Genomic DNA, 13512 nt, shown 5'->3' on the forward strand with positions numbered 1-13512 from the left:
CTCACACAATGGGCTTTCTGTAGCTGTTACAGAACACCCCAGTTGTCCATTTAATGCATGCCATCATTTCTGCTCAATTTTCTGATTTTCCTTTCAGTATAAATGAGTAAACAATTACAAGTTGCTTTGAAGAAAAACATCAGCTAAATTAATAAGTTCTAGCTCAAGGAATTGAAAAACCCTGCAAAGTTAAGAGTAATTAAGTGTATTTTGTACATGTTTTGCATGTTAAATTAAAAATAAAGCCTGAAACCCTTTTGTATTTAGTGAGGTCCTGTGAAACTCTTGATCTTTCCGCCTTAGGCTGATAGTTTAATCTGTTTACTTCCCTCGGTCTATGCAGGTGCAGTTTACACAAATTAGGCCACAGGTGATGTAACTTCCTGTGTTAAAGTCCAAATTGTAAATGCACTGAACTGACCGAACGCGTTATCACCATTCCTGCACCTGCCGTTTCAGTAGTGCTGCTTTTTCCCCTTTCTGTTTCTTGTTGTACAGCATGTGGAACACATGCAGTACATCCAGTCCTGATGTGGGAAAACTGGTTGTTAATTCACAGCGTTCCTTGTAGCTGTTTCACCTTTGTGTGTTTGGATTATTATCAGCAACTCTGCATAATGTTCATTATGATCTTCTTCAGATCATATAAAATCTCCACTTAGGTTGCTTGATGTCTCTCTATATACTCCCACCCCCTGAAAAAAGTACAGAATAAAGTTTCATATTTAAAACCAGGTTAACTTAAAATACATACTTTGGAGTCACATGAAGCTTTTGTGAGGGGTGGTCAAAATTACAATTCACTAAAGACTGTATGGTGGTGCTTGAAACTGCATCCTGGTGTGAAACTTTTCACATCAAAATTAAGGAAAAAGTGTAAACAAAACGTATTGAAAAACGCGTTCTGGGCCAGATCACTTCTTTGATCGTGCAAAAATGAAAAAAGGTAAAGGGTGTAAAAAATACTGCTAACCCTAGATCTCCCCCATCTCTCCCGCAGGTGATTGGATAACTACAGAGGAAATACGTCACAGTGAGGGCTCCAATGGTGACAGGAAGTGATAGTCGCCTTAACTGTTACAAATGTTAACTCTTATGACAAACTTCAAAAGTCGTTATTTTTTGCGGATTAGACTATTAGGGTGGTATGAGTAAAAAAAAAAAAAAAAAAAAACTATAACATGGATATTCAGGAAAAAGATGACTGTAACGTCGCTCTTAAATTATTTCGGTTTGAAGAGAAGCACGAAGAAGACGCCACGTCTGACGCGCCATCACTGACTGTTTCAGTCCCCGAGGTTTTCATTTAAAAAATACCTTACATTTTTGGCATTGTTCAGAAACAGTGCCATTGTCATTGTTTAATGGAAAATATAGCAATTCTTTATTATATGTAACCAAGTGTATCCCGTAGTAGTGTATAATTTTATGTAACGTGTATTTCCATAGGTCGGTTAAACATCATGTATTATTCATTATTGTAAGCAGCGATGGTAAACACGAACAAACTGAGCAGTGCCAGAAGTTCATGTTAATAGGACCCTGTACCAGTGTGATGACCGCTAATTCGGTCATAACGTTCCACACTACATTGCAGATTCTCGACCCGCAGTATGGCATGTATGTGTGGCCGTGCGCCGTGGTGCTCGCGCAGTATGTGTGGATGCACAGAGACCACGTGCACGGAAAGACCGTCCTCGAGGTGAGTGTCAGATGTGTATTTGAGTTAATACGTTTTCTGTTTCAAGTGCAAAAGGGAGACTGCATGTGCGCGAGAAAGGAGTGTGTGCAAATCAAATTACAAGTTACAATGTCCTGTTTTAGCTGGGCGCAGGAGTGAGTTTACCTGGAATAGTGGCTGCGAAATGTGGAGCGAACCTGGTTCTTTCAGACAGTGCAGAACTGCCGCACTGTTTGGACAACTGCCGCCGTACCTGTGAGGCCAATGAGCTGTGCAGTGTGCCAGTGGTGGGCATCACGTGGGGACGGATAGCCCCTGAGTTATTACTTCTACCACCCCTGGACTTCATTTTGGGATCAGATGTTTTCTATGAGCCTAAAGGTGAAAGACCTTCTGTTGTCTTTGAAGAAAACCATTACAAAAATTTATTCACAAACTGAGCTGTACAAATTTAAATTAACTTAGTAACCACCTCTTATTTTAATATCATCTTGGATACAATTTTCATTGAATACTTCAGATTTTGAGGACATCTTAGTGACGGTGTCATTCCTCTTAAGAAGGAACCCTGAAGCTCAGTTTTGGACAGCTTATCAAGAGAGAAGGTGAGTATTGTTGAGGCAACTGCCCCTTAATGCAACTGCAAGAAAGAAAATTAATCTGATTGCATCCTGCTGTTTTCATTGTTGTTTTCCAGTTCAGACTGGTCAATAGAAGCTTTGCTCCATAAATGGAACCTTACATGTACAGATGTACCTTTGGAGAACTTTCATGCCGACAAGCAACATTTGGCAAGTTCAGCACTTCCTGGGACTCATACAATACAAATGATGATAGTATGTTTAAAGGACACCACAAGCAGGTGAAGAAACTGGTTGAAAATGCAGGAGTCTTTTGCAGCATGAAACAACAAAAACTGCAGGTATTGTCTTCAGCACATCAGTTTACATGTCTACCCCCCCCCCCCACCATAGCCATGCTCACTGATCCTTGAGAAATGATTCTACAGTGACAGTAGTAACTCTGAAGTCTTATTTATGGCAAACAAACAGCTAGGAAATTGCAGATTTAATGCAATGAGCAATTAAACATTTATTCATGTTGGCAGATGTCAGTTCCAATAAACTGAAATACAAGAATGCACTAAAACGAAGCCACAGAACCCAAGTAATATTTAAAAAGAAACTTGCCACATGTTTTCACTATTCACTTTATTTTAAAAAAGGTTATTAAAATATAACAGGAAAAGATGAACATTTACCAAAGGGTGCCAGCCATGTTTACACACTGCCACAGCGCAGCAAGGTTACCGAGGAGAGGTAAGCAGGAGAAAACAGGAAACGGCCAAGCACTCTGCACTGCAACACGCCACCTTAACAGCTAACCAGCAATACTCAACTGCTACACAACTGCGCCTAGTTCACAAAAATACAAGAGAGAAAATTATAATCAATACAGTGAAATTTGTCTACAAAGCAAAGCTGCATGCAAATCAAAGTGGCAGTTGTATCTTTTCTAAACCACTTAAAGCTTAGCACTAACTGGATGCAATTTATACAATCTTATGAACTTTTTAAAGTTAGACTTGGGTATGTAATGTAATGCAGTGCAAGTAAGTACCTACTATATGCTGGGGGGGAAAAAAAATGCAACAAGATTGAACTTTTATGTGAATACAAATCATAGACATAACTGCCCAAGAACTGATTAGTTTCCCTGAACTTCCAATTGTGCAAGTCTACATTTACATAAACTGCAATCCAAAAGTGCTGGGTCACAGCTCTGCAACTTTCATGCTTATATTTATCACCATTTTACTTTCATTCTATTCAGAGAATAACTGGTTATGAAACAAATCCTTTAAACACAGGACTGGAAAGTTAAACCTTCAAACTAGATTCCAATAATAACCTTTTTAGTTAGAAATAATGCGGGAACGGAAGTCATCGGGTTCTTAGATCTTTACTTCCAACAAGATGTGCAGAATCCATCTGAAAAATCTGGAGGAGGAAAAAACAACACAGTAAGCAAAATAGGTCTTTCAAAAGCTAGATGTTAGATTTTAAAAGTAGCAATAACTAGTCAAGTCTTGTCATTAATGCTCCCATTAATATTAGCACTACTTTATTCAGGAGTTTGTGATGTCAGGATGTTTACCTTGTAAGAATTAAGAAATGCCGCTTAAGAAGTTAATTTACCAGAACTGGTAGTTGAGGGGATGCATTCAGTTCCACAAAAGGTAATGCAGTGAATTTGGCATATATGCAAATATTGCACCTGTCAGTGTCAATCTTTAGATGACAGGACAAGCACCCATAAATACTTTAATAAAATAAAAATAAAAAAAAAACCCTACAAAACTTCACAAAGTTGAAAGAAAAAGGGTTTGAGGCTTTCAGGGGTCTTCCCTATTTGGTCTTATCTCCCAGCGGCCTGAGTGAACGGCTGGGAGGGCAACAGCAGGCCTCAATAGGTTTGTCCTTCAGACCTACCTGAGCACCACCCCAACACTGACACACCGACCTGCTCCATAGCAACCCCCAGCAGCAGCACCAGGGCCCTGGCCGGATCACACCCCCTCTAACTGCTCATACTGCCCCAAACTCCTCTTTTGCAAACAGGAATCAGCAGCTTGGAGGAGAGAATTCCACATTTTTGGGTAAACATTTGAGTCTGAAATAAGTTAATAATAATTTTAAAAAAAAAAAAAAAAGGCTGAAAGGTTTACCAGTCCCACCTCCCCAAAACTGGGTTAAAGGCCAACACACACCTGGCTTGACATTTGACATACAATCACTTGGCTAAATACAAACACCCTGCTACTGTGTAGGAGATTGATTCCAAATGAAAATTCAGTACAAAAGAGCAGATATAAAGTATGCATAAAATCAGATTGCAAACTGCATGGCAAACTGTCAGATCTAAAGTTTGGTTCCAGTGTCTTGTCAAGTGTGATTTGGCCTTAACCGTGACCCTTCATAAACTAGGCCTACACATTACCAGTAAAAACTACACATTTCACAAGCACGTAGTTCTGCCTTTACATTTTAGCAGCTTTCCCCAATCCCGTCTTTAGACTACAAAACATGTACATTGTGCTCTCAGGATAACATTCTACAAATAGCCGATCCCACCCGTTAGCTATCGATAGGACGCACTCCCTCGCCCCGCCCCGCCCCCCGGTGCGAGAGCCGCCCTCCCCGCGCCGCGCGCTTACCGCTCACGAAGATCCCGCCGCATCCTCTTCGGCTGACTTTGGCGCGCTTTTCGACCTCGACCGGGACTTGGAGTTCCTGTTGGACGGCGGCGTGCGGCTCCTAGACGGTGACTTGGATTTGGACTTGGACTTAGATTTAGACTTGGAGCGAGACCTGGAGCGGGACCTGGACGCGGATTTGGACTTGGACTTAGATTTGCTCCTGCGGGGCGTGCGGGACTTGGAGCGAGAGCGCGAGCGCGAGTAGGAGCGCGACCTGGAGCGGCTGTAGCGGGAGCGGCTGCGGGAACGAGAACGGCTCCTGCTTCTCGAGCGGCTGCGTCTGCGGCGCCTCGGGCTGTGGGGAAAAGGGCGCAGACTGAATCAGTCACAGTGTGTTGAACTTTGCCTCGGCTAAAATGGCTCCTAGAAACAGGAGCCGTTACTGGGGCAAAAAAAGCGTAAATAAAGCGCAAACAAGCAGCAACACTGCAGAACCCCCACACGATACCGGTGCATAAGCAAGCAGCTGTGTGACACTTGTTGCTCCACGCACCTCAGCTCAGTCCCCCAAAAGCTGCCTAGTAGTAGTAGGAGGCAAGGCCAGCCTTACTTTATTTAAATTAGGGAATCATCTGGAAAACTGATTACTGTCGAATGAATTTCAAAATCAAAGTAGCTACAGCAGCTAAAGCTCTGCACTCACCTTCTGCTTCGCCGGTCGTAACCGCCGTACCGCCGAGGGGGTCCTCCTCTCCGGCCGTAGTAGGAGTCCGGGGGGCGCCCGTATCGCGCCATCTGCACGCGCAGCTCGCGGCCGTCTAGCAGCGCCCCGTCCATGGCGTCCATGGCGTCCTCGGCGTCGCGCTTGTCGTGAAACCTGACGAAGGCGAAGCCGCGGCTCTCCTTCGTATAGCGGTCCCGGGGGATGTACACGTCTCCGACTCGACCGTACTTCTCGAAGACGCGGCGTAGGGTCTCGGGCGAGGTGCGGTACGTCAGGTTGTCTACTTTGAGAGAAGTCATGCCCTCGACGTCGGGGGGCGGCCTGCCGTAGCTCATCGTCGTCCGTCACGGACGGAAGCCAGCGATCTAACTAGTCTAGATACAGCAAAAATTCGTAACCCTGTTAAAACGCAGACACTTCAGAATAAGCACCGCTGTGATCTTCGGTGTATTGATGTCCTTTCCAATTGCTGAAACTAGAATAACACTAGCCTAGCAATAACTTCCCACAAAAAAGGGGACAAACAGTCGTCCAGCTCACTCAGGTTGCTTTCCATAAAATGGCAGTTGTAGTTCGATGACTTCATTTATGTGTCAAGCTGTAAAGTGAATAATTAATTATTTTTATCGCTAGTATTGTTTACTGTATATAATACAAAATAACCGCAGTTTAAAAGCCATTTATTGTTTTTATCACTCTGCAATCAACATATGAAATATATATCTACAAAGGAAAATTGTTTCGACCCGGAAAAGAAACTACGTAGGTTACGCTCAAGAGTAACCATGACGTTGCAGCCATCACAGCATTTGCGTAACGTTACTAACAAATCTAACGCTGGACTACAATTCCCTGCAGGCATTGCGACATGTGACGTCTGCGATAGTCAGCTGAGCACCTCACATGACACACTGGCAAAAATTACAGTCATTCTTCGTGCGTCGGAGATGCCTTGCAAAGCAGAAGGTTTAAAGGCTGGACGACAAAAGACGCCGCACTTCCTCATTTGTCATATGACTCGGTTCATTGCCGGTCTCTTTTTGGAGCTGAACGCTTCTTTGAGGGATGGTGAATCGCTCTTAAGATAGAAATTGACCTGGCTGTCGCTGTCGCCGGCGCCGCGCCCTAATCTGATCGCAGGTAAGACCGTGTCCTGCGCAGCTTTTAAGTAGACTAAGCGGCGAATGTCAATGTGTAGAAATCCGTTGCAGAGAAGGAACCCAGGCCACACTAAGACTTCTTATAGTATAGTGTGCTGTTCGGTTCAAGTTCCTGTGTCAGTCTTCCGCGAAACCAAATTGCTATTATATCAATCTTGTATTAAAATGTTTTTTGAGCTTCCTTGCTTTAAAAAAAAAAAACAGAAAAAATGTGTACGTCAGTATTGATCCGCCTCAATGTGAAATGTTTTTTGAGTAGATTTCCTTGACGCCTTTGGGAAGCTAGCTGCTGCTGCTGGTGGAGCAGCTTGACAAAATGATTATGAGTCCTGCGGGGAAGTCGCTCCTCAACATCATCGTCCTGGGCTTCGGCTTCATGTTCATGTTCACCGCCTTCCAGACCTGTGGCAACGTAGAGGTAAGAAGAACTTGACCAGTCCAAACAGAGGGAACTTGCTGTTTCATGGTCCCCAGGTCATTCTGGAATGTTCTGGAAGTTCTCGGCACATTCTGCTCCCATAACCGGAATACTTCCTCAAGGAGAAATCGATGGCGAGGTGCTGAGCAGTTCTCGGTGGGCTCTGTCACATTTGTGGTGGCGTGCAGAATTTCCACGAGACGCAGAGCTCCATTGGTGCCTCCAGGGTCATTGAGCTCTACTCAGTTTTCCCTCTGACCCCAACAATGCAGTCTCACGTGATGCCAAGTTTCATGTGTCCTGCATCTTGTCTTCAGCTGTGTCATAAGAAGGATTTTGCTTTCCTTCCAGCAAACGGTGATAAAGAGTTTCAACAGTTCTGAATTCCACGGGAGTGGATATACAAGGTATTTTTTATGGCTTACTTATGAAGAAGCGGCACACGCGTATTGTGTGGTACTTTGATCACTGTAGGCAGATCTTGATAAAACCGGAGTGGGTTTTTATGACATGTAACAAGGGATGGTAGCATTAGGTTCAGTTGTGGAAACTAAGAGGCGAGCTCTGGAGTGCTGTGACCTTAGGACAAGCAGTGATGGATGGTAAATGAGTAAAACATACACACAGAACAAATATTATGAAATAGTGCCTAGTGTCCCATCAGAAGCTCTTTATGCAGGCAGGTCGTCATTTACTCAGTTGTGACCTGTTTCTTTGAATTCGATGAGGAGCATCCTCACCTTTTTAAAATATGTTCCGATGACATTAAACTTGCTCTGCCCATGAAGCACAATACATACTTTCAAGATTTCATAAGAGATGCAGTAGAGGTACTGTTAAGCCCCACATTGGCTCTAAATGCCTTTAGTAAGCAGTGTGTGTCTATATAGAGTAATTTTTTTTGTTTTGCTCTGCAGTATGGCCATTATTTATGGAGTCTTCTCTGCGTCCAACCTAATTGCACCTTCCGTGGTAACTGTTATCGGTCCACAGCTTTCCATGTTCATCAGTGGGCTATTGTACAGGTAAGAAAGTCTCTTTCTTTTTTTTTTTTTTTTGGTGGAGCAAAAGCACATGTACAGATTTCAGTAACTGGGTTAACAATTCAAATTAGAGTAAATAATTATTATAATACAGTATGTGTGGTTACTGTGGTGTCTGTACAATAGCTGGAATGAGGATCTAAAGCCAAACATTTGAATCAGAACAAGCTTTATTGCCAAGTATGTTCACACGTACAAGGAATTTGTCTTGGTGACAGAAACTTCCCCAGCCCAGACAGAATGACAGTGACAAGACAGATGAGAAGATGGAAAATGTGAATGAAGGATAAAAAATATATAAAAATATAAAGTATCCAATATACAAAACTAGTCACTGGACATTGTATGTATGTACAGGTATGTTGTATACAAATGCAAGGGAGTGTGAGTAAGAGATATGATGTGATAAATAGTTATAAATAGCGTTGTGTATTGCACTGATTTATTCTCTAAGGGGGATTTAGCTGTTCATGAGGTAGATGGCCTGAGGAAAGAAACTTTTCTTGTGCCTGGCTGTCCTGGTGTTCAGTGCTCTGTAGCGCCGGCCAGATGGCAAAGGTTCGAAGAGGAAGTGGCCTTGATGTGAGGGGTCTAGAATGATTTTGCTAGCCCTTTTACTGACTCTGGACGAGTGCAGTTCTTGGAGAGCTGGGGGGGGATGTGCCGATGATTCTTCCAGCAGTCCGAATTTGTTATGATGATTTACATTTATTCATTTAGCAGACGCTTTTGTCCAAAGCAACGTACATCTCAGCAAAAGTATAATTTATGCATTACATTAAGAGGAGACATAGCTGCAGACATGAGCAATGATGCCATAATAAAGAAAGCTTCAAATATCCCACTGTGATATCCTTGAGTAAAATACAGTGCTGTGGTTGACTTACTGTATTTGTCACTTGTTTTATTATGTTTAGTGGCTACATTGCTGTGTTCATCCATCCTTTCACCTGGTCCTTCTACACAGCTTCGGTGGTGGTTGGAATAGCAGCTGCAGGTGAGACAAATGACCATGAGAAACACCTTTTGTAATTTTACTGGTGGTGTTGGCGATTTGTCTGGTAGCAGGAAACGTGGAGTACTTATTGCTGCCGGAAAGGAAGGACTCCTTACATCCTCTGACTCCCTCACCTTCCTCTCCTGTTTTCATCTTGCATTTCTCCTTTCTGTGTCCTTGGCCCAGTGTTGTGGACGGCACAGGGGAACTTGCTTACCATAAACTCCACAGATGCCACTATTGGGCGAAACAGCGGCATCTTCTGGGCCCTGCTGCAGTGCAGGTACCACTTTCTTCGTAATATGCATTTGCTTGACACATTTGTATTCCTACACAGATGAGGGATCTGATTCTAGTACTTCTTTTTTCAGTTTATTCTTTGGCAACATCTATATATACTTTGCTTGGCATCAGAAACTCCACATATCAGGTATGTTTGTTTCATTGATTGATAAATTGGTTAAAGTATTATTTGTATAAATTTCAAATATTAATAGAAAATATAAATTCAGCTTTCAGAAAGTGCAGTAGTTACATTAACTGAATGTGTGAGAGGACAGCAGGCTGAAGCTATGTCAAGGATCATTGACCAGGAAGATAAATGCAAGTGTTCTGTTCCCCAGACAAGGACCGTCAGACTGTGTTCATCTCGCTCACTATCATCAGCCTCGTCGGTACTTTCCTATTCTTCTTGATCCAGCGACCGGAACCTGAAACCACTTCGTCTGACCCTACGTCTTTAGAAGCTTCTGAGTCCTTATTACCAGCAGACTCCAATGAAGCTAACTCAGTCCTTGCGTCAGTAAAACCATACTGTTTCAAATTTGTCCGTCACAAATTTTTACATGAATAGGAGATTCCTGTGTTTTTGTACTAATCATTTGAAAGTGGTTCTTTCCTGGTGGAAATGGCTTTGGTTGTCTAAGCTGTCATTTTTTCCTCTTTCTTCGTCCTTTGCAGACCACCCCAAGGACTGTGCTCCCAGGCACTAGATGCTTTCAGTAAGTCTGTGGTTTGGACTTGGAAGCTTTGTGGTGTGTGTTCAAACCTTTTCCTGCTGCTCAATCTCAGGTGTCTAATGTTTGTTTGCTCTCTGCTCTGTGTTCACAGAGAAAGCTGTCAGGTTGTCGGTTACCAAGGAAATGCTTCTGCTGAGCACATCCATAGCCTACACAGGTGTGGAAGTCATCACATGCATGTAGATAGTTTGGAAAATTAGCAAAAATATGTTTGGTTAAGGCAGTAAAACCAGATAGATGTAGTTAACTGGCTTTTTCTAACTTGAATTAGCCTGTTGTCCATAGATGTTTCTGAATCCTTCAGTAACTTCTTGTTCCATTTCTGTAGGCCTGGAGCTCACCTTTTACAGTGGCGTGTATGGGACCTGCATTGGGGCGATGACACTCTTCGGGGACGATGCTAAGGGCCTCATTGGCCTTTCTGGCATTTTCATTGGCATAGGGGAAATTCTGGGTGAGTCTGATTCCAGTGGGGAGAATGATGTGCAGTGGAGCTGCCTCAAAAGACAAATGACTTGCATTGTCCAGATCTTAAACCTTATTGTGCCCCTTGTGTCCAGGAGGGGGTGTGTTTGGGCTGCTTAACAAGTGCAACCAATATGGTAGGAACCCAGTAGTGTTGTTGGGGCTACTCACACACTTCCTGGCCTTCTACCTCATCTTCCTAAACATCGCCAGTGATGCACCCATTGCCCCTGAGGAAGGGACCCAACTCCAAGCTTACATCACACCCAGGTACGTGGAGAGGGTGAACCATGGAATGATCTACATTTAAGGAAGTAATAAAATGGGTTGGTAGGCAGTGTAGTGGTCAGAACTGTCACATCCTGAAGATTACCACTCTGAATCCCTGCTGTTACTGTAGTACTATTGATCAAAGTACTTACTTAAAACTGATCTACTACATACCCTGCTGTATAAATGAGTAAGGCACTTGCTTGAATTGCACCAGTAAAGAAGTACCTTGCTGTTTTTGTGGTTAAATAATTCAATTTATCTTAGCCCTTAAACAATAAATAGAGGTTTTTAGCAAATGCATGTGTTTCTTTGTTTTTGTAAAATTACACTTTCATCACCTGAAACTTATTTTTGCAAGAATGTGAACACAAGCTGACTGTCCTTGTTCACTTTTCGCGGTGCTCTGGCTCACTATCTTGTTTTAATCCCTCATCAGCATTGAAGTGGCACTCCTGTGCAGCTTCCTACTGGGACTGGGTGACAGTTGCTTCAACACTCAGCTGTTGAGCATTGTAGGATACATGTTTCGTGAAGACAGTGCTCCTGCCTTTGCAGTCTTCAAATTTGTACAGGTATGTCAGTGAAGGCTAAGGAGAACAGAAGCATCAAGGGCAATTTTTTTTTTAACAACTGATGATAATGCCAAAATCATAAAATTGGTATTAGTCATAATTCTGTTGGCATAAATAGTAGTAATTTAGTTTTGTGTGTGTAAGCATACATGCTTGTACTGAATGTGTGTGTATGCTTAGTTCTCACCAATAATGAATAAACTTTAGACAACAATTTTTAATAAGTAATTGCAGAAATGCGGTGCACTTTTCATAGTTCATGTAATTATTTTATTCAGAGAGCCAATGGTGTTCTCCAGATTGACTTTGAATGTTAGATTTGTTGACATCTCTAGTGTCATCGTGCTTATTTATCAATGCAGCCTAATGTGAACGTTTTTTATTTAGTCATTGACTGTGTTCGATGTATGATCATTCAGGACTCTTTTTTGTGTGTGTGTGTGTGTGTGTGTGTGTGTGTGTGTGTGTGTGTGTGTGTGTGTGTGTGTGTGTGTGTGTGTGCGCCTGCAGTCCATCACCGCAGCTGTGGCCTTCTTCTACAGCAACTACCTGCTGCTTCACTGGCAGTTGCTCATCATGGCGTTGGTGGGATTCCTGGGCACGATCACCTTCTTCGCCGCAGAGCTGCTGGTGGCGGCAGGCCGACGAGACACTGACTATAGCAGCATCTGAGTGCTGTGGAGCAGCAGAGCTGGCACTGGGTCCTCTTCCAGCCATCTCCACCCAAGAGAACACACCTTCTATGACTGGCAGAACCACAGAAAACTGAGTTCACCAGACTTCTAAATCAGTGCATGTTTGAAACTCATCTGCTGCCGTTCAGACGTTAAAGGGGAAACATGCTGTAGTACCTTGTTTTTTACTTTTAATCTAAACACATGTGGTTCAACTTCTGGAAGAGTACAGTACAGTTGGGGTAAATGAATGAGTGGTTTGCTTTCACTGGTCAGAAAAATCACTGATCTCAGCAGATAATCAGGTGGGAAATTGGAGTATAATGTGGACACCAGCACAGGCAGGAGCCTGTCCAGCTGTTTGTTTTTCTGTCTAAAAGTACCATAAAGGGAGTAATACAGGTAAATGTAATTTTAGACCTTAAGTACACTGTACTTAAAGTGAAAGTTTACGTGTTTTTGTATATCTTGCACAGAGCAAAATTGGGAAACGTACTGATTTAGACTGGTCTGTTTACAGAATTGGATACAACTGAATTCTAGCTTTTGTCAAAGAAGAATTTAAAAAATTAAGATTGCTTGGAGTAGCTTGCCTGGTTCAGTCTGTTTTATGAGATAAACAGGGCAGTGTTTTAACCAAGGTCTTATGTGACTTGAGTATTTGTGCATTCTTACATTTTCTTAAGTATGGAAGAGGATCAGAGAGAAGCGTTCTTTCCTATTTATGTACATGATGCACATTTTGTGTTCATAATCGCGGGTTGATCGAGGTATGGAGTCCAGAGCATTAGCCATGTTTTCATGAGGTAGTGTATGCAAATGTTAAATGACTACAACAGTAGAGTAAGAGGTGGCATAACCCTTTCTTGTTTTCCTGTGTATTTTTCTGGGTAAACTTGGATGCAGGAGCCCTGAGAAAGTAAGTCAGTAGTATGACTGTTGCAAGTGTACTGGTGTTCTGCTGGATATGCAATAAAAACACCGGGAACCTTTTCAGTCCTGTTGCCCAAAGCCTCACAGCCAATGTACCATATGATTACTTTGAAACTGCTCAGAGTGTAATCCATGAGTTCTTGGCCAAAACTGTGCAACAAGGAGGATACAGCTCAGTATCATCTTGTTGTCACTTATCCTGCAGATCTACTTGTTTATTGCACTTCTAACTGGCACCACTCGTTTTGGCTGTGACTGCAATCTGTTGGAAACACTGGTATTTACTTCTAAACTGGCAGTGGAGTGACACGTGTGCTGCTGCTGCTGCTGCTGCTGCTCCTCTCCCTGACGCAT

At 42.8% G+C, this 13512-nt stretch overlaps 3 protein-coding genes across 5 annotated transcripts; 2 read left to right on the forward strand and 1 right to left on the reverse strand.

The window, feature by feature from the left end:
- The first annotated feature begins 1033 nt into the window (after positions 1–1033).
- On the forward strand, positions 1034–2556 carry mettl23 (methyltransferase 23, arginine). 2 transcript variants are annotated; one of them, XM_018756780.2, is made up of 5 exons: positions 1034–1298; positions 1598–1702; positions 1825–2062; positions 2202–2286; positions 2379–2556. In XM_018756780.2, exons 1-5 carry the CDS (start codon positions 1182–1184, stop codon positions 2545–2547), a joined length of 714 nt encoding a protein of 237 aa, XP_018612296.1. In that variant the 5' UTR covers positions 1034–1181; the 3' UTR covers positions 2548–2556. The 2 variants fall into 2 exon arrangements, with proteins under 2 accessions (XP_018612296.1, XP_018612302.1); XM_018756786.2 differs by having other exon boundaries at positions 2384–2460.
- An 81-nt stretch (positions 2557–2637) lies between these two features.
- srsf2b (serine and arginine rich splicing factor 2b) lies at positions 2638–6236 on the reverse strand. Of its 2 annotated transcripts, XM_029254373.1 has the most exons (5): positions 5584–6236; positions 4899–5235; positions 4174–4312; positions 3593–3681; positions 2638–3096 (listed from the first exon to the last, which is right to left on the reverse strand). In XM_029254373.1, exons 1-2 carry the CDS (start codon positions 5937–5939, stop codon positions 4902–4904), a joined length of 690 nt encoding a protein of 229 aa, XP_029110206.1. In that variant the 5' UTR covers positions 5940–6236; the 3' UTR covers positions 2638–3096; positions 3593–3681; positions 4174–4312; positions 4899–4901. The 2 variants fall into 2 exon arrangements, with proteins under 2 accessions (XP_029110206.1, XP_029110205.1); XM_029254372.1 differs by lacking the exon at positions 4174–4312 and having other exon boundaries at positions 5584–6235.
- Positions 6237–6504: 268 nt separating this feature from the next.
- Positions 6505–13308, forward strand: mfsd11 (major facilitator superfamily domain containing 11). Its single transcript, XM_018756064.2, has 14 exons — positions 6505–6744; positions 7024–7182; positions 7534–7589; positions 8100–8207; positions 9143–9222; positions 9409–9505; positions 9594–9652; positions 9846–10020; positions 10183–10223; positions 10333–10398; positions 10570–10695; positions 10802–10976; positions 11416–11551; positions 12062–13308. The coding sequence occupies exons 2-14, from the start codon at positions 7081–7083 to the stop codon at positions 12221–12223; spliced, it is 1383 nt and encodes a 460-aa protein (XP_018611580.1). The 5' UTR covers positions 6505–6744; positions 7024–7080; the 3' UTR covers positions 12224–13308.
- The last annotated feature ends 204 nt before the right edge of the window (positions 13309–13512 follow it).

This window comes from Scleropages formosus, chromosome 8, assembly GCF_900964775.1.
Source record: "Scleropages formosus chromosome 8, fSclFor1.1, whole genome shotgun sequence".
NCBI classification, from domain to species: domain Eukaryota; kingdom Metazoa; phylum Chordata; class Actinopteri; order Osteoglossiformes; family Osteoglossidae; genus Scleropages; species Scleropages formosus.